Source organism: Pangasianodon hypophthalmus, chromosome 4 (assembly GCF_027358585.1).
Source record: "Pangasianodon hypophthalmus isolate fPanHyp1 chromosome 4, fPanHyp1.pri, whole genome shotgun sequence".
In the NCBI taxonomy this organism is placed as follows: domain Eukaryota; kingdom Metazoa; phylum Chordata; class Actinopteri; order Siluriformes; family Pangasiidae; genus Pangasianodon; species Pangasianodon hypophthalmus.
Window position 1 is genome coordinate 27,122,410 of NC_069713.1, and position 19,547 is coordinate 27,141,956.

Genomic DNA, 19,547 nt, shown 5'->3' on the forward strand with positions numbered 1-19,547 from the left:
CCTATTCGGACTGTGGCATTGCTGAAAACCTACAATGGCTTGAGAACAATTTTAACAATCTGAAGACCAGAGTTAATGAAGAAAAAATCTGTCATCACAAGAATTTAACAAAACAGCTCCTGAGCCTTTTTCCTCCACTTCTCCAGCCCTTGTCCCTCCACTTCTCCAGAATTCTCTCAACATGCTCTAGAAAGCTTAGCCATGCTGGAGATGCAGTTCACTGAATTCAGAGAACAGATTCTATCCTGGCTTCATGATGACAAATTCAAACACCTAGTAAATGAAGTTAGACAGTGGAAAAGCACCAATAAAGCCACGACCATGACAATGAGGAAACCTGAGGAAGACTCACAGAGCTCAAATCACTCTAATCAAAGAGGAATCCACTCTCAGAGAACATGCCTTAAAGCTGGAAATCCAGCAACTCAGGGACGAGATCGGACACCTCAAAAAAAAACCATCTATCAACAACAGATACCTTAACACCTCACACAAAAGAAACACAGGGAGAACCACAATAAACAGAAACCATCTCCTCAATAGAACAACAGAGCTCCTCCCTAAACCAACTCCACCCTGATGAACAAATCTCCACTGAGGAACCAGCCATAGTCCAAGAGCAAATCACAACACAGGATGAGCCACCAGCACTGAAACAGAGTCAACATGACCTCCCTGTGACAGAGACACAACCGACCCGCCCCAAACTAGTAGACCAAAACAAAATAGTCATGCTCATGGACTCTAATGGCAAATATATCAAACCAAATAAACTATTTCCTAGTCAAGATGTTGTAGGATCTGAAGTGAACAGGCAAGGAAAGCAAAGAAGCCATAAAGCTAGGAATCCTGCTCCCAGACTTTGCAGACCCAAGTTAATTACCGCTTGTTTACTGATTGCTGGATTTCAACTGTCCTGTGAACAATCAGCAACTGATAGGACATCCCTGACCAGAGGACGAACCCTCTCAGCCAAGAGGAACCTCTGTCAAACTTATTGATCTAGGCCGTTGGCCAAGACCAGATGGCTCACCCAACACGATGGTAAAACGGATAACTACAGAAAAGGGGGGGGGGAACTCACCCAAGGACCCTCATGGAATGAGACCTTTGTTCTCCCCAGGAACACAAAGTTCACCACCCTTCACACATTCCACAGAACCCAGCTTTAACAGACTACATAAGGCTACTTTACATCTCCTGTAAGGACAATGACTTTTAAGATGATGTATCATAGTTTGGAAACTTGTTGCCTCTTTTAATGTCATTCCGCATGTGTGTCATCCTTATAGCCACCAGGTCATTATGATGCTTTTTGATCGTTTAACAGGGACCATAATGTTCGTGTGTGCATCAATAACAGCAGATATGTCATGTTTGGTATGTGTGTGATCACTGTTGAATTTCCTAAGGGTTGGTATAATGTAAAGTTGAGTACAATGTATTACATGCATGTTACCAAGTTCCTTACCAAAGGTCTAACCATTGTGCAAAGTTTGCAAAGCACATAACTCAGAGACCAGAATGTTAATTAGTGTCAGAGGAGGAGAATACAGTTTAAACCCTGCCCCAAGATCCTGCTGATTGGAGCAAACACTTTGGGATCAGCCCAACTTGAAAGGGTTAAAACCTCCTGACACAAAGGAAACTCTGAGTCTCATCCAACACATCTCTGCAAGAGTCTCATCCAATCCATCTTTGAGAGAGTCCAACACATCTTTGCAAGAGTCTCCATCCACATCTGAAGGGAGTCTCATCAACCAAGAGCTTTAGAAGTTCATCACAAGGAGATCACGCTTGCTCCGAGACTCCGCATCCAGACTGGCTCTTTCAAAGCCTCCAACTCTCGCCTTCGCACCGCTGTGAACCATTCGTGAAAGCTTTGCAACCCGCCTACGAGACTCCGCCGGGTTCGCGCCTCACTCTGTTTATCTTCTCCATTGGTCTTTCGAGACGCTACATAAGGCCAACCAGACCAATAAGGCCAATCATCATGGCCGGAAACTCCTTCCAAACGACAACACAACGAGGGAATCCCTGGCAACACAAACAGGTATAGTACCTCCAGATTCTCGCTGAACTGGTGCATTTAATACAAGTTTAAAGCCCTTCTAAATGAAACTTGGAATTTCAGTCACTCTCTTTTCAAAGCCATTTTCACCCCTGTTTATGTGTGTGTGTGTGTTTGTGTTAGAATAGTAATAAAGAAGTGTTTTAGAATAGTAAGTCTCGTCTGATTTTTAAATGCCAGTGTCTTGCGTCTCTGTGCTTCAAATTTATTGCCTTAAACTGCCGATCTTGTTACTGTGCTCTTAATATAGTGTTTCACTATATTTAGGATATTACTGCTGGTGGCCACGGAGGTAATATTCCATACACAATTAATAAATACACTTGTTTCAACTTATCACTGGACGAATAGTTGATCAGCTATTAAAATATTAAGTTTACAAATTTCCCCTTCTGAGCTGATCTGCTAATCTCCTACATATTTTGGTGGAGAATACATCAGCTTAACCTAAATGAGCTAAATTCCTTGCATATTGGTGGAGAATACATCAGCTTAATCTAAATGAGCTAAATTCCTACATAGCTATACAAAATGGAATAATCTGGAAAAACTTCACAGATCTATTCAAACCTGTCAACCCTCAGGAATGTTTAAGAAAACATTCAGAGAAATGGAAACTGCCATTAAAACACACCAGAATCCCAAAGATTACAAAATTTCATTTTCCAAGGTAAAGAAACACATAAAGACCCTCAAATTAAACAAATCATGTGGACCAGATAACATCAGCAATGAAATGATTAAATATAGCAATGACGAGATGCAAGAAGCATTAACCAAATTATTCAACCTTGTTCTAAACATCGGCAGTTTTCCTAAAATCCGTAACCAAGGCCTCATCACGCCTATTCTAAAAAATGGGGACAAATTTGACCCCAGAAACTACAGAGGCATTTGTGTTAGCAGCAGTCTGGGTAAAGTGTTCTGCAGTATTCTGAATACACGCATTTCACGCATTCTCACATTTGTCCAAAAAAACAGATTGGCTTTTTAACCAAACAACCACATCTACACTCTACACACCCCCATAAACACTACCAAAACAAAAAAGAAAAGAACTAAGTTCTTTAAACAAGAGTGTGGGGTGAGATGGGTGTTGTCTAAGTCTGACTCTGTTTAACATCTTTATCAATGAATTAATTACAATGCTGGAGAACTCCACAGCCCGAGGTCTCACCCTCCATCACACCGAGGTCAAGTTCCTGCTCTATGCAGATGATTTAGTCCTGCTGTCTCCCACACCAGAGGGTCTACAGCAGAACCTTTCCATCCTAGACGAGTACTGCTGTAGAGGGGCTCTGTCAGTGAACCAGAGCAAATCCAGCAGCCTTCTATGCAATAAAATCCAAATTCCACAAAACACAAATCCCCATTCAAATCTGGCTGAAACTGTACCATTCTGTAATCACACCAATCCTTCTATACGGAAGTGAAATATGGAGCTCATTAATCAATGACAAAAACTGGGACAACAATCCTGCTGAAAAATTCCAAATTGAATTCTGTAAAACTCTCCTGAAAACTCACTGCAACTCAGCCAACAACGTCTGCAGAGCAGAGCTCGGGATTTTCCCCCTCCCTTAATAAAAGAGAGCACAGCAAAATTCTGGCTCCACCTAAACCACTCTGACCCCAACTCCCTAGAGTACAGAGCACTCCTTACTAACCGCCTATCCAAAGAAACTCATCTCCTGAGCCATATACCAACACAGTTCTCCAACCTGAGACAAATTCTGACTAAATACAGAGTGGGTGATCATAATTTAGAAATTGAAAAAGACAGACACACTAAAACCCAAAGAACAAAGACTTGTGAACACTGTGACCTACAGGAAGTAGAAACAGAGACGCATTTCACTCCGATCTGTCTAAAATATAACCACATTAGAGAGGAATATTACCATAAATTCACAGCCATCATCTCAAACTTCTCCTCTCTGAGCACTGAGCAGAAACTGAGCTGTGTTTTAGGGGAACATGAAGGAAGTGCGCAGCTGGCAGCTACATTCATATCCACTCTTCATCATACTAGAAACACAAATCTAATCTAATCCAATCCTAATACTATCTATTATAATATTTTATGTAGCTATGTACTTTATATAAATTAATTCAATACATATGCATATCTTTCTGCAATACATCTGCTAATTTAACTAATGTCTATTCATTTTTTGGACTTGCAACCCGAAGGTGAACCTGAAGGTTGTGGGTTCGAGTCTCGGGTCCGGCAGGGATTGTAGGTGGGGGGAGTGAATGACCAGCGCTCTCTCCCACCCTCAATACCACGACTGTGTGCAGATGCAGAGCACAAATTCATTTCAGAGCCACAAGTCATTTCACCTCACTTCACTTCACTATGTAACTTTACATTAATTTTGCTTTGACAACATTGTTAAAACAGTCATGTCAGTAAAGCACACTGTGAACCTGAACCTGACAGAGAGAGAGAGGGAGAGACAAAAACAAAGAGCAAGAGAGCAACAGTGAGAGACAAACAGAGGGAGAGAGACAGAGAGAGAGACAGAGAGAGAGACAGAGACAGACCGATTCCGGTGATCAGGATCCAGGACTGAGGTGGAGCTTTGGAGGAGGTGATGGCGCAAGTTAAACTCCTGGTGGTGTTCAGTCGACTGTTAAACACCTCTGACTTATAACTCTCACTCCACCTGCACAATAACACACAGCATTTAATCTTTTCAAACATTTATTTATAGACAGAATAAAATGATCTTCTAATAAAATAATCTGATCAATTTCTCATTCAGATGTTTTGGCTGATTGTCTGCATTTAGAGGAAATTTGGCTGAAACTAAATATTAATATTCATTATACCTCTAAATATTCATTATAATTATTATTACAAATCCTGGTACACAGTTAACAAGATGAGAAATAAGGCAAATATATCTCTTAGGTATATAGGCAATATATATTTATTGAATATATATAAGGCGGTCAGCTTTTTCAGCTTGCCCAGATTAACTAGTTCGTGTAATGCAGATGTGTGCTTCAGTGAACCAAATTTAGCAAAATTAATTCAATTGGATCTTATTTATTAAACAAAAATATACAGTTCTTCTTCTTCGGACCACTCCCATTAGGGGTCGCCACAGCGGATCATTGATCCACATATGTGATTTGGCACAGTTTTTATGTCGTCTGCGGTCCGCTCCCGGGAATCGAGCCCGAGCCGCAGCGGTGAGAGCAAAAATAAAATTTCACTATGCTGCTGCATGCACTGTACACAGTAGCTCTTAAACCTCCAAAAACAGTTAAACTTACTCAGTGTTTCATCAAAACATTGTACTTAAGAACCTATGTATTAGCCAAACAAGCAGGCAGCATAACTGTCACAAATGGCAACATACAGATATTATTTATATGTGAAAAGGTCACTGCATTAAGTTTTAATTTATTACCAACCCAAACTATCCACGGATAAAACAGACATTCGCGAGTCGTCTTACACAATGGTATAGTATTGGTATCGAAAAATTTAGAAAAGAACAAAAAGAATATGTTTAAAAAGGCCACAGTTTTTGTATACACCATCTCAGTATGTCAAAATTATACTGAAGTAATTCCTAATCATTTCACCGCTGAATGGATGCTCATGAGAGCTCGCGCACACATGGTTTACTGAGCAGAGGCGCCAGTTGAATAAATAAACAATAAAATAAATACAATAAATAAATTCCATCTTAATCATTTCACCATAAACATTTCGTTTTGATGAACTGTGCGGGAAATTTATGCTTAAAATACAACTATATTTAGATTACGACATTTATTTTCCAAGAAAAAGTGTCTTTCAAACTCTTAAACTTACGGTATCTCCCGTGTTATCTCCATTGCACTCGGCCGATTGCGTGGTATTTCCCGCATTTAGCCTGCTGGGCGCGCTCGTGCATTGACAGTAGTATGACCCATTTTCGGGGTGGTCAAATTATATTGACATTTCTTTTTCTGTTCAGATAGACTGAGCAATGCGAATTATTTTTCACTACTAAAACTTAGTAGTATGTGCAAATTTCAAGACCCCCCCATCCTCCCCCCGTAATTCGCACCCTGCTCTGAGGGGCACTATATTATTATTATTATTATTATTATTATTATTTCTCTCTGCTCAGCTCTGTGATTCAATGCGTGTATAGCGTGTGTGTTGTATTTGTGTAGGGTACATTGTGTATCTATATAGTGTATGCAGTGTGTATCGTGTTTTATGTGCGTGTATAGAGTGTGTGTGTGTGTGTGTATGTTGTGTGGGTGTGTTCTGACCGTCTCAGTGGGTTTAAGATGTTTTCTCCAGCGAGATTCACGACAGCGTCACACACAGGAAGGCTAGCTGACTCCAGATCAGTCTGAAAAACGAAACATACACTCACTCACACACAGACACACACACGTGTTTACTTAAACATATACTGACTGAAAGTGAGAGTTTATAAAGTATTTCTAAACATCCCCAAACAAAAAACCAAAAGTGTTAATGTTTATAACTAAAGAAAGAAAGAAAATGAAGGACACTATGTATGACTCTATTGAGAATTTTCCTCTCTAATATATGTATAAATGTGTGTTAATAAATGGTAAAGAAATAAAGTGTAAAGTTTAAAGGTTAAATCTGACCCACGTGATCCGGCCCGGGCCAGGCTGTCGCGATATAATGGTGACCTCATGACCTTTGTCCTTTAGGAGTTTAGTGAGTTCACGACCGATAAACCCTGACCCCCCGCCTGCGACAAAACAGATAAAAACAGTAAGAAAGTGTGTTTAGTAACACGGGGCGGAGATGATGCTAATGCTATCTGTTCTCACAACACGGTGATGTCAATATTTTAAAAGCACCCATTTTCCCAGGATAAAACAGTTACTGAAAGGCAGTGAGTAAGTGAGATTTTCACCACAATGTAGAAATTAGTACTGGAACAAAGCAGATTTAGTAAAAAATGTCGTTTGAAAATAAAACGAGTGAACTGGATTTTATCAGAGCAGAGCCACATCTCTATGGATTTTGACCCGTCCAATATGGCAGACGCGATGACTTATCGCAGCCTAGCGGTGGTGGCTGTCGACTGAACGGAAGTGTGCGTAAACTTGCACACGCAAGAGGCAGTAAAATATGAACCAATCCTGGTGCAGGAGACGCAGGAGGCGGGAGAATACGAGCCAGTCCCAGAGCTGGAGGCGGGATCTGCCGCAGTCCGGGTAGGAAAAGTAAATAAGGTATACGCAAACGCTTCGGAAGTGTAGATCTGACCTGGTATAGTGTAAAGAATAAAACTACCGCATGCAATTAGTTATTAAGCGCTCATAAATTCCCCTGCAATCCTGTGACAGAAACAGAGCAGGACAATGTCGTTTTTAATGAGCTAACCATGATGTTTACACTCGAATATCTCTGTCCGTGTTTTTATGAACTAAATAATTCAGAACACTTCTCACTTCTTCATCTCATCTGATTAACTCACCGATCAAAACTCTCATTTCTACTAACAAAGAAGAAAAAAATGCTCCTGTCCTTGAGTCGCTCAGCACGTTTTGCAAACTCAGTAGGTGTGGTTTAGCTAAAATTGAGCCTAGAGGGGAGCCGTAGTCTTTATCACGGGACTTTAAAATGACGCAGCAGCCATGTTGGTCGGGGCAAAACATTCAGCGAAAATACGAAGATGCGGATGATTATTATTATTATTATTATTATTATATTGAGAATATAAATTGCATAAATAACCCCCCCCCCCCCACACACACACACACACACACACACACACAAACAGTATCTAGCCTGTGTTGAACACTAAAAAGGCTTCAAGCTTCAGCCGATTTAAAAATCAGTTAATTTACAAGCTGAAGTGGCAAATAAAGATGGCTGAAGTCTTGTATAGTGTTTCATAAAGCCAGCAGATTAAAGATGTAGAGCCTCAGTCCCACTTGCACCTTATTTATGATTCGCTACGGTAATAACACGCCCACTAAACTGTTAGCTAGCTAGCTGTGAACGTTTTGCTATGATCTATTAATGACAGGGCCTTTCTTCGATGCTAGTTTTTTCATAGCAAGCCACCACATGCTATGTAGGTATAGCAAACAGTTCTTAATGATAAAAATGCTTAATTTCACTCCCAGTAATGCAGGCAGCGATGTTCGCTTCAACAGTGTAACCACGTGACTGATTTCAGCCAATAGAAAGTGTCTGTGAAGAAAATAAAGACAAAACAGAGTAATAACACAGAGAGTAATGACAATCAACATTTATTCAGTCTTAAATAAACACAAGGACATTTATACTGTATTTATGGCCTGTCCCAGCATTAGACCATAACCCTAGGTCTGAGCTGCACACTTCAAAAAAAAAAGACAAATTTCACTTTCTGATTTTAAACAGTTTAAAAAGTATATAGTTCATAACAGTTCATAAACAAAACTCCACTGAAATGTTCTTCGAAATCACAGTGTGAGAGTGCAGTCAGAACCAGAACCACTTTAGACTCGGTACAGAGAAGAATAAAAAACATTATCCTACACAGGGTCACAGGGAGTCTGGAGCCTCTCCCAGGGGACTTTGGACACAAGGTAGGAAACACCCTGGACGGGGTGCCATTACATCACAGGGCACAACTGAACACACACACATCCATTCACTTGCTACGGACAATTTAGAGATGCCAATCAGCCTACAACGTACAGTTGAGGTCAAAAGTTTACATACCCCTTTCAGAATCTGCAAAATGTTTATTATTTTACCAAAATAAGAGGGATCATACAAAATGCATGTTATTGTTTATTTAGTGCTGACCTGAATAAGATATTTCACATAAAAGATGTTTACATATAGTCCACAAGAGAAAATAATAGTTGAATTTATAAAAATGACCCCGTTCAAAAGTTTACATCCCCTTGATTCTTAATACTGTGTTGTTACCTGAATGATCCACAGCTGTGTTTTTTTTTTTGTTTACTGATAGTTGTTCAAGAGTCCCTTGTTTGTCCTGAACAGTTAAACTGCCTGCTGTTTAAATCCTGAAAAATCCTTCAGGTCCCACAAATTCTTTGGTTTTCCAGCATTTTTTGTGTATTTGAACCCTTTCCAACAATGACTGTATGATTTTGAGATCCACTGAGGACAACTGAGGGACTCATATGCAACTATTACAGAAGGTTCAAACGCTCACAGATGCTCCAGAAGGAAAAACCATGCATTAAGAGCCGGGGGGGGTGAAAACCTTTTGAATTTGAAGATCAGGGTAAATTTAACTTATTTTGTCTTCTGGGAAACATGTAACTATCTTCTGTAGCCTCTGAAGGGCAGTACTAAATGAAAAAATACGATATTTAGGCAAAATAAGAAAAATGTACACATCTCCATTCTGTTCAAAAGTTTTCCGGCTCTTAATGCGTGTTTTTTCCTTCTGGAGCATCAGTGAGCATTTGAACCTTCTGTAATAGTTGCATATGAGTCCCTCAGTTGTCCTCAGTGTGAAAAGATGGATCTCAAAATCATACAGTCATTGTTGGAAAGGGTTCAAATACACAAAAAATGCTGGAAAACCAAAGAATTTGTGGGACCTGAAGGATTTTTCTGAAGAACAGCAGGCAGTTTAACTGTTCAGGACAAACAAGGGACTCTTGAACAACTATCAGTAAACAAAAAAACACAGCTGTGGGTCATTCAGGTAACAACACAGTATTAAGAATCAAGGGGATGTAAACTTTTGAACAGGGTCATTTTTATAAATTCAACTATTATTTTCTCTTGTGGACTATATGTAAACATTTTTATGTGAAATATCTTATTCAGGTCAGCACTAAATAAACAATAACATGCATTTTGTATGATCCCTCTTATTTTGGTAAAATAATAAATATTTTGCAGATTCTTAAAGGGGTATGTAAACTTTTGACCTCAACTGTATGTCTTTGGAATGGGGGAGGAAGCCCCCGAAGCACGGAGAGAACATCCAAACTCCACACACACAAGGCGGAGGGAGGAATAACAATTACTGCAATAAATAGAATTTTGTCTTTTAGAAATAACATGATATTTGTATATCATAATATAATATGATATTTATTTGTGTTTTAAAGTAGTGAAAACCATTATTCTGGGTTTGGATGATTATCACATCAGGCATTGGTCGTATTATTTCACACACACATATAAATATATATATATATATATATATATATATATATATATATATATATATATATATATATATATATATATATATATATTGTGTGTGTGTGTGTGTGTATATATACAGTCAGGTCCGGAAGTATTTGGACAATGACAGAGTTTTTGTGATTTTTTTTAATTGATCAGGTGCGGTCCATTTCCTCGTTACTTCAAGACAAATGAAGCAGATAAAAGGTCTGGAGTTGATATCAGGTATTGAGTTGGCATTTGGCAGCTGTTCAACTGGAACTACCAATACGAAGTCCAACGAGATCTCAATGCAAGTGAAGGAGGCCATCATTAGGCTCATAAAATCAAGAGACGTCTTCATTAATGTAAATACAGAGGGTTTACAACAAGGTGCAAACCACTGGTAACATTCAAGAACAGGAAAGGCTTTGCCAGAAAACATCTAAAAAAGCCTCCCATGTTATGGAATAAGATTCTTTGGACTGATGAAACCAAGATTAACTTGTACCAGAATGATGGGAAGAGAAAAGTATGGCGAAAGAAAGGAACAGCTCATGATCCAAAGTATACCACATCAAACATGTGGTCAAACATGGTGGAGGAAGTGTTATGGCATGGGCATGTATGGCTGCCAATGGAACGGGCTCACTGGTATTTATTGATGATGTGACTGCTGACAGAAGTAGCAAGATGAATTCTGAGGTGTATAGGGCTATACTCTCTGCTCACATTCAGCCAAATGCTACAAAACTGATAGGATACCGCTTCACAGTGCAGGTGGATAATGACACTAAACATACTGTGAAAGCAACTCAAGACTTTTTGAAGGCAAAGAAATGGAATATTCTTCAATGGCCAAGTCAGTCGCCTGATCTCAACCCAATAGAGCATGCTTTTCACTTACTGAATACAAGACTGAAGGCAGAAAGACTCACAAACAAGCAGCAACTGAAGGTGGCTGCAATAAAGGCCTGGCAAAGCATCTCCAGGGAGGAAACTCAGAATTTGAGTTTTGAGAACATGGGCTCCAGACTTCAGGCAGTCATTGACGGCAAAGGATTTTCATCCAAGTATTAAAATTATGGTTATATTTACAATTATGTCACTTTGTCCAAATACCTTTGAGCCCCTGGAGGTACTTTGTTGAAAAAGGCTGTAATTCCTAAACGGTAAATGCCATATTTTTGTGGAACCTCTTAAAATAAAGCTGAAAGTCTACACTTTGATCACATCTTGATTGTTTTATTTCAAATCCATTGTGGTGGTGTATAAAGGCAAAATCACAAAAACTCTGTCATTGTCCAAATACTTCCAGACCTGACTGTGTGTATGTGTGTATATATATATATATATATATATATATATATATATACAGTATGTATATGTATGTATGATAAAGGACATCTTTGTGTAATACTCAGATATCAGTCTGTTAGCTTTGGTCTGCATTGTTTGCACAAGAGTCGCAGTTCTTCAGTGAGAGCACTGCCGGTCCTGCTCTGCTCACTTTGCGGTGAATTCGGAGTGTTCCATTGCCGATCTCAAGCGCTGTGCCCTCAAACAGCCGGGCCATGAAGGACAGTCCGTCTGCATGGATGTAGGGGCGCCCTGCTAGAGCGTACAGTACCGGGTTAGCACAGCTGCTAATGAAGGCCAGGGAGGAGGTGGCAGCTCGACATGAGCTTGAGATGCTGTCCAACCTGCATGAAAAAATCAAGCCCAGAGATTATGATATCAGTCATGTGACTTAATGTTAGCATGACTGAAGTACTGAGATTATAGAATACATACATTTTTTGTAGTTTAGAATGCTCTGGTGCACATGCAGACACCACCTGACCGAAAATACAGAATAATTGAGGATGTCTTTATGCACAAGATAATTTTTTTGCACTGTGAATTTTATGATTAGTTTAATTGTAATATGCTAGTTTCTGACAGTTTTTACGATATTTCTGCTTCTCCAGCAGTTTCGGTAAGGTTATTGGGTAAATGAATCATAACACTGAAAATCCCATCACCATGTTAGTGGAAGTGAGTATTATTATGAGTATTATTACAAGTATTATTTTAGTATTTTATCAGTTTATAAAGTGAATGATGAGGGATCAGTGTTGAATATCTTCTCATCACATAATGATACTGAAGCAGCATATAACCAGAATTTATGGCCTGTGTGGATAAATGTGGATGTTACTCACCTGCACAATGTTGATGATATGATATGGCAGCCAGAAGGCAGCGAAGGTGACAATGATGGCTAGGATGAGCTTCTCACTACGCACTCGCCTCCTAAATCGTGTCTGTTGCAGATCGCGGAGAATACACACGTAACTGCTGACGATGATTCCATACGGGAGCAGGAACCCCACCACTGTCTCCATGCTCAGGTGAAACACCTCCTTTTCACAGTAAAAAACATGACAAATAATTTTCACTTCCTGTCTAAAGCATCATTCATTTCCTGTCTAAAGTAATCAAGTAAATTGTTTTTACCAGATGACTTATTTACTCATACTTGAGTAAAAGTAAATTTCTTTGATCACTACTTTTACTCAAGTGAATTATTTCCAGAGTAACAGTACTTTTACTCCATTCAGTGTGTTTTATACTCTTTCCCCCAATGACATAATATGCAGTATTATAGTATACTATGCAATATTACTTAAGTGTAGTATGTAGAAGCACAGTAAAAGTGCAGTATTATAGTATGTAGTATTAATATTTTATGTACTAGTATTAGCAGTAGTTGTGTGCAGTACTATAGTATGTAATATGTACCACTATTATAGTATAGTGTGTAGTGTCATTGAAGTATAGTCTGTAGTGCTATAGAACAATGTGTATTACTTTTATACTATACTGTTACTGTAACATTGCTACTCTGAAGTTGTAGTAATAGTGAGACGTACTTACATATTTGGGATTTGTGTGATTGTATGAGCACAGCAATTGATTGGTGTGCTCCTCTTTCTCATCCCTGAATATCAGAGCAGGGATGGCAAGCGTAAAGACGAGCACCCAGAGCATGGCGAGGATGCTCAGTATGTTTCTCCTCCGCGTGAAGACGTAAGCACGGTCGCAGCACGGTGACCAGCCGGTGCACACTCATGAGTGTGATGAGCATGATGGAGGCATACATGTTGGTGTTGCACAAGTAGAAGAGCAGCTTGCACATGGAGCGTCCAAACACCCACGACTGCTTGGCCAGGTACACAATGAAGAACACGGTGAGGCACATGATGGCACCATCGGCACACACCAGGTTCAGGATGATCAGCGTGGTGACTGAGCGCTTACGAGAACGCACCAGGATGCTCCATATGATGAAGAGGTTTCCTGGGACGCCCAGGAGGAAGACAATGGCAAGGATGAAGGCGCCAATAGCAAATGAGACTGTGGGGTCTGATGGTGTTTTGTCAGGGGAGAAAGAGCTTGTGATATTTTCCACAGTCATTAGAGATGCCTGTTGAGGGAGAAAGCAAAGCGCATTTGATTTAATATTATGATACATTCAGTAAAAAAACACCTTCCTGTCATTCTGTCTTGTCAAGATTGGTCCTCACCAACATCCCAGGAGGTTTTTGACAGGAGCAATTTTAGGCCCACAGTGAGAAATGAGAAATATGATGCACAAATAAGGAGTATAAGTGTGGCAAAGATAAACAACAGAGAGACTGACACAACAAACAGCCAAAACACACACACAGAGCTGCTTTATGACATAAAACATGAACAACAAGAGTTGAGTAAGTCGAGTGCTTTGTACAATACTTTTTTCATCATGGATAGAGCTTTATAGAACCAGAGAGCTGAAGTCTTCATTTCCTCCCACACACAATGTAAATACACTTTTATTTGCTCCTGAACAATCATCTCCAATTACAGCCATTTTGTCCTGAGCAGCAGAGTTGCGTTAGAGGATGTGTGTTAGTATTCAATGTAAAGGTGCGGCATCGCTAATGGTGGCGAGTTAGAACGTGTCATTCCTCCACACTGAGTTCATTTCATTCTGACTGAGAGGAGAAGAACTTTGTGAAAAACTATGTGACTGTGTGGAAAAATGACTCACTAACTCAGCAGTGAGCAAAATACCCCGTCTTACAAATATAAAAAGGTGATAAGTGTGTCAGGTGATTACACAGAGTGACACCCCTAGATCCGATCTCCATTTGAGCTGATATGTTTCACACACATCATTGATTGAGAAGACGCATGTGAAATGCAGTTGCAGGTGTATGACCAAGATGGATTATTAACTCTGTCATGCATTATCCCCCTCCCAAAAAAAGAGAAAGTAAAAGTCAACAGATTAAACACACACATTGTCCAATCAAAGAACAAATTACACAAAAGGACCAATGACAGAACCATACTTTTTTTTGTTTGAATTAAATAGTTACAAGATTCTGTTTATTGTGTAGTGGTATTTGCTCTACAACCTTGGGTGATTTAAGAGGTTCTGTCTGAGACCCAGAAATCTAGCGTTGTTCTACACCTTTACTATCGAAAGCATCCTGAGCGGTAGCATCACATACTGGTTTGGGAAGTGCACTGCTCACAACCACAAAACCCTGCAGTGTGTAGTGTGAGCTACTCAGCCTATCACTGGAGATGAGCCTACCTCCCTCCAGGATATTTGAGGAAGGGTCTGAGAATCATAAAACACTACAACAACCCAAACCACAACCACCAGAACCACAGCCACTCAAACTACAACCACAACAACCCAAGCCACAGCCACCCGAACCACAACAACCCAAACCCCAGCCATCTGAACCACAATCACTGAAACCACAATCACCCGAACCACAATCACCCAAACCACAACCACCCGAACCCCAGCCAACCGAACCACAGCAACCCAAACTCCAGCCACCTGAACCACAACAACCCGAACCACAATAACCCAACAACCAAACCCCAGCCACCTGAACTACAACAACCCGAACCACAACCACCTGAACCCCAGCCATCCAAACCACGACAATCCAAACCCCATCCACCTGAACCCCAGAAATTACCAGAAATTACCAATGCAGCTGCTGATCTTTTTTTAAGTGTGTGTGTAATAATTAATAATCATACCTATTATGCCATCAGTGAGACCTTGTGATATAATATGTAACTTAACACTAATAGATTAATTGTCCAAATATTGATAGATTATATGTTTTTAAGCCCAAACACCAATACCAGCGTCACTGCAGGGAACAAAAGCCCAAAAGCCCATGACATGCGGGTTTGATGCAGTGTTTAAGCATGATGTAGAACTCGCCATTGACGTGTTTAGGGTTTTGGGTTTTTTTTTTTTTTTGATTGCATAGACATTTAAATGTGAAACAAACTCATGGACATGATGTGAAAACAAGTGAGAGAAACAGAGGGACGAAGAAATGGACAGAGGAGGTTAAAGAAACAAATACTCACTGATGTGGAGCAGTGAAGTTTCCTCATAGGAACACAAGGATTAAATCTCTGTTTCAGGAATGATACTGTCTCACATTGTCATCTTCTCTCTCTTTAGCTGTCTTTAGTTTCTCTCTCTCTCTTTCTGTATATCTGTCTGTTTAAATGTCTCCTCCTCTGTCTCTCTAATCTGTTCCCTCCAGTGTGTCTTCAGTTTGTCTTCTTGTTCTTATATAAAGAGAAAATATTTCCATCACACAGGCCACAACATGCTGAGAGAGAGAGAGAGAGAGAGGTATTAGTCAGTCAGTCCTCCATGCTCTTTCTCCATTGTCACGGCATTTTTATTGGAATTTTATTCTCTCTTTATTTTGATCCCTTTTTATTTTTAGTTGTTTTATTGAGTGTTTAATCATCAGCAGATGAACTACCTGAACTCATAGTGTTTTCACATTCCCTTAAAAATTACATTCACATTTTAAATGCTGAATATAATTCAGTATTTCATTGTGTTTCAATGTGTTTTAATGAGTCTATAATGTTATACTGTCACTATTTCTTATGATCCAAGTAAACATCCACATCTAACAATCTGTGAACTGCACATGCCATCCCAGAATGATCATATTATGGAAAATAACGCAACAAATAAACATGGAAAGAGGTCACATTTGTGCCTAAAGAGACAGGCTAGAAACAAGGACAGGAAACAACTTCCAAATAAGGAAAGTGCAAACCAAAAAGGGTCAGAGTTGGTTCTTAACCAACATCTTACCTCCAACCACGATCACATAACCCCATCTGCATTACCATCCAACCACTGAGCATAACTTCAAACTTACTGTCATACAGTCATACCATCATTTTGACATACCATCATTCTGACATACAGTCATAACATCATATTGACATACCATCATACTGTCATACTGTCATATTATCATGAAGTCATAGTGTCATACCATCATTCTGTCATACTGTCATAGTGTCATGCCATCATACAGTAATACCTTCATACAGTCATATTGTCATACTGTCATACAGTCATACCATCATACTCTCATACAGTCTTACTGTCATACCGTCATACTGTCATAGTGTCATACTGTCATAGTGTCATACTATCATTCTATCATACAGTCATACTGTCATACCATTATACCATTATACTGTCATACTGTCATATCATCGTCCCCATTTCCCTCACATTTACATTATTTTGATATAAAAACAACCTCATAAGCATTAATAATCCATAAACCTTATCTGTTTTCCATTTGCCTGTGTGTGTGACAGACAAATATTGTGAAACGCACACACAATACACCACACATAACACACCCTCACTTCAGAAATACAAGTGCACACATGCTTGCTCTGGAATGTTCTTTTTACAGAGAGACAGAAAAAGACAAGGAGAGAGAGAGAGAGAGCTCAAATGCAATGTCTTATCAAGTGAAAATATCTTTTATATCTTTTATCTTTCTCATTATTAGACTATAGTAAAGTTTAAGCTCATTTACTGTATCTCATCTCCAGTGGGTATTTGTGTTTCCCGTGTGTGTGTGTGTGTGTGTGAGAGAGCACCCACTTCCTGAGACCTGACCTTTGAGGTCTTCATACAGAAACCTCTATCCCCAGAGTGACATCATCAACTTCCCAAACTTTTTACTGCTGTGTATAAAGTGTTCATAGTGAAAATAAATAAAATCATAGTGCATTGTGATGTCAGCACCCCCTCCTGCTCAGCACAGTGGAGTGTGTATCAGTGTGGTGTCCCACTGACACTCCATCTTAAAAAAGCACTCATGAGAACCTCATCCATGTTCCAGTACTGTGACAAAGCATCCTCTCTCCACACTCAGCTGAGCTTTACACTACAGCCCCCACCCAAAGGCCTGCATCCTATCGCCAGCTCACTCTGCCCCCACTTCCCCGCCATGGGCTTCGCCACCTGCATCCTGCCCCCCTGCACATGCATCCTGGACCTCCACACCCTGCACTCTACCACCATTAGACTACACTGCAGCACCCAAGACCCCAGCACCAGCACCCTCCACCTCAAGGCCCTTTCCCCTGGCAACAACAGCAGCAAAAACACAGAGGACCCAGAGCAGCTCCAGCAAGGAACCTCAACAGACCAGCAGCCTGGTCCACACTCACACCCCCACTGGACTGAGCAGCAGGAGCAGCCTAGTTATGCTGCAGCCCTGAAAGGACCCAACTACACCAACCTGGGAGAGATCAAGGACCTGCTCAGACTTATATGCACACAGCTGGGTAAAAGAGATACAAACTGGAGAGGAGAAAAAAATGTATGTGTTTATAAGGTGTGCATTCCTTACCATTCACCATCTCCGGCTCTGCCCTCCATTCATAAACTAGTGCTCGACCACGCCCCCGGTTCCTCATACCACCACCGCCCGACTCAGGCCGGGGAGCCATTCGGCCTGCTGCCCACATACCCCCCCTTGTGTTTGGGCAGCCGATAGGGCCGTCTGCATACTACCACCCCTGGGGCTGTCTCTATATGGTGCTCTATGAGATCAGTGCGACCGGGGAAAGGCGAGACCACGTCGGAAAACCTCGCTTGCAATTTAGCCACATCTGTGATTTGGGACAGTGAGAGGTGGTCTCCATAAGAGACCGGGGTGGATTGAGCCGCTGTTTTTAGATTTACATCCGGCCCTAACTCCTCCCTCTCTGGAACAACCAAAGCCAAAGGAACCGCTTCCCTCCATGGTTTAAGGAGGTTAAGGTGGTACACCTGCCGCGCTCTGCCTCTGTCCATTCGCCTTACTCATAGTCGACATCCCCAACCCGTCGTGTGACCTCAAAGTGCCCTTGCCACTTGGCGAGTAATTTAGAGCTCGGTGGGTAGTGGGTAGTAAAACAAGCACTTTATCTCCCGGCGCAAACTCCAGTAGCTGAGTACCCCTATTATACAGCCAGGATTGACCTTCTTGTGCCTGTAGCAAATTCTCCTGGGTTATGTGGCTTATCTACTGGGTTATGTGGTTGTGTGGAGTTTTGCTCTCAGGTCAAGAATGTACTGAATTTCGTTTTTACTGTTGGAAGGTCCCTCCTCCCAGTTTTCCCGAATGACATCAAGCACCCCGAGAGGCTTCCGTCCATACAATAACTTACACAGGGACAACCCTGTGGCTGCTTGCGGGACCTTTCGCACTACAAATAACAGGGGCTCTAGCCATTTATCCCAATTCCACGCATCGTCGTGAATGAACTTACGAATCATATTTTTCAACGTTTGATTGAATCGTTTCACCAGCCCATCCGTCTGTGGATGATAAACACTGGTGCGAATCAATTTAATCCCCAACAACTCATTAGTCAGGATCTTATTGGGAGATAACACAGAAGAGTGCCTCCGCAACGTTACGTGTAGAGATGTTGCGCAGAGGCGCTGCTCCCGACTATCGCATTGCTTAGTCCACTAGAACCAATATAAAGAGATGCCCTCCTGCAGTTCGATCTAATGGCCTGACCATGCCAATTCTTTCGAAAGGGACCTCGATTAATGGAAAAGGGCGCAAGGGCGCTTTTGAGGTGGCCGGCGGATTCCCCAACTGACATTAGTGACATGCCATGCACCAATTGCGAACATCGCTGTGAATGCCTGGTCAATAGAAGCGGGCCCTGAGATGGTCCAATGTTTTATCCTGTCCCAAGTGTCCCACCATCAGATAATGTTGAGCCACCTGGAATAATAATTCCGAACGGCTCTTCGGAACCAACAAGTGGGTCGTCTCCTCTTGTGTTTGAGTCCCAGGCCTTATTCCCACACCTGCGCCCTCGGATTTATCCACTTGGGGGGAGACGAAGGGGAGAGGAAGGGGGAGGGGAGAGGGTTTCAGGGGAATTGGCCCCCATTGCCGTGGAGCAGGGATGGGGAAAGGG

General features: G+C 41.0%; 3 protein-coding genes and 1 long non-coding RNA gene across 9 annotated transcripts in view; 2 read left to right on the forward strand and 2 right to left on the reverse strand.

Annotated features, from left to right (window-relative positions):
* sdr39u1 (short chain dehydrogenase/reductase family 39U, member 1) overlaps positions 1 to 7,655 on the reverse strand; it is a 28,826-nt gene extending 21,171 nt beyond the window's left edge. Inside the window, exons 1-4 of one of the 5 annotated variants that reach the window (XM_053233617.1) lie at positions 7,546 to 7,655; positions 6,708 to 6,810; positions 6,353 to 6,458; positions 4,619 to 4,740 (exon numbers count right to left, since the gene is read on the reverse strand). In XM_053233617.1, coding sequence (XP_053089592.1) covers positions 4,619 to 4,740; positions 6,353 to 6,458; positions 6,708 to 6,753 — 274 coding nt within the window. In that variant the 5' untranslated portion in view covers positions 6,754 to 6,810; positions 7,546 to 7,655. Of the gene's footprint in view, positions 1 to 4,618; positions 4,741 to 5,903; positions 6,057 to 6,352; positions 6,459 to 6,703; positions 6,811 to 6,978; positions 7,087 to 7,545 lie in introns of those variants that run through there. The other 4 variants (XM_026935881.3, XM_053233618.1, XM_034303641.2 and 1 more) reach the window with 4 other exon arrangements.
* LOC128318190 (uncharacterized) lies at positions 1,641 to 13,348 on the forward strand. Of its 2 annotated transcripts, XR_008301666.1 has the most exons (4): positions 1,641 to 2,053; positions 8,602 to 8,647; positions 12,533 to 12,610; positions 13,212 to 13,347. It is a non-coding gene; the product is annotated as an uncharacterized LOC128318190 (long non-coding RNA). The 2 variants fall into 2 exon arrangements; XR_008301665.1 differs by lacking the exon at positions 8,602 to 8,647 and having other exon boundaries at positions 13,217 to 13,348.
* On the reverse strand, positions 10,321 to 16,116 carry ltb4r2b (leukotriene B4 receptor 2b). The gene is given in 6 exon segments (XM_034303639.2): positions 10,321 to 11,920; positions 12,012 to 12,055; positions 12,422 to 12,622; positions 13,137 to 13,302; positions 13,304 to 13,686; positions 15,651 to 16,116. Coding segments are annotated over 6 exon segments (1,089 nt in total). The 5' UTR covers positions 15,678 to 16,116; the 3' UTR covers positions 10,321 to 11,652.
* LOC117597079 (uncharacterized) lies at positions 13,668 to 16,297 on the forward strand. The gene has a single exon (XM_034303643.2). It carries the CDS (start codon positions 14,835 to 14,837, stop codon positions 15,126 to 15,128), a length of 294 nt encoding a protein of 97 aa, XP_034159534.1. The 5' UTR covers positions 13,668 to 14,834; the 3' UTR covers positions 15,129 to 16,297.
* Positions 16,298 to 19,547: the final 3,250 nt, after the last annotated feature.

What these genes read in the sequence shown, in the direction of transcription:
- LOC117597079 (XM_034303643.2), top strand. Translation starts at nt 14,835, where the DNA reads ATGAGCCTACCTCCCTCCAGGATATTTGAGGAAGGGTCTGAGAATCAT.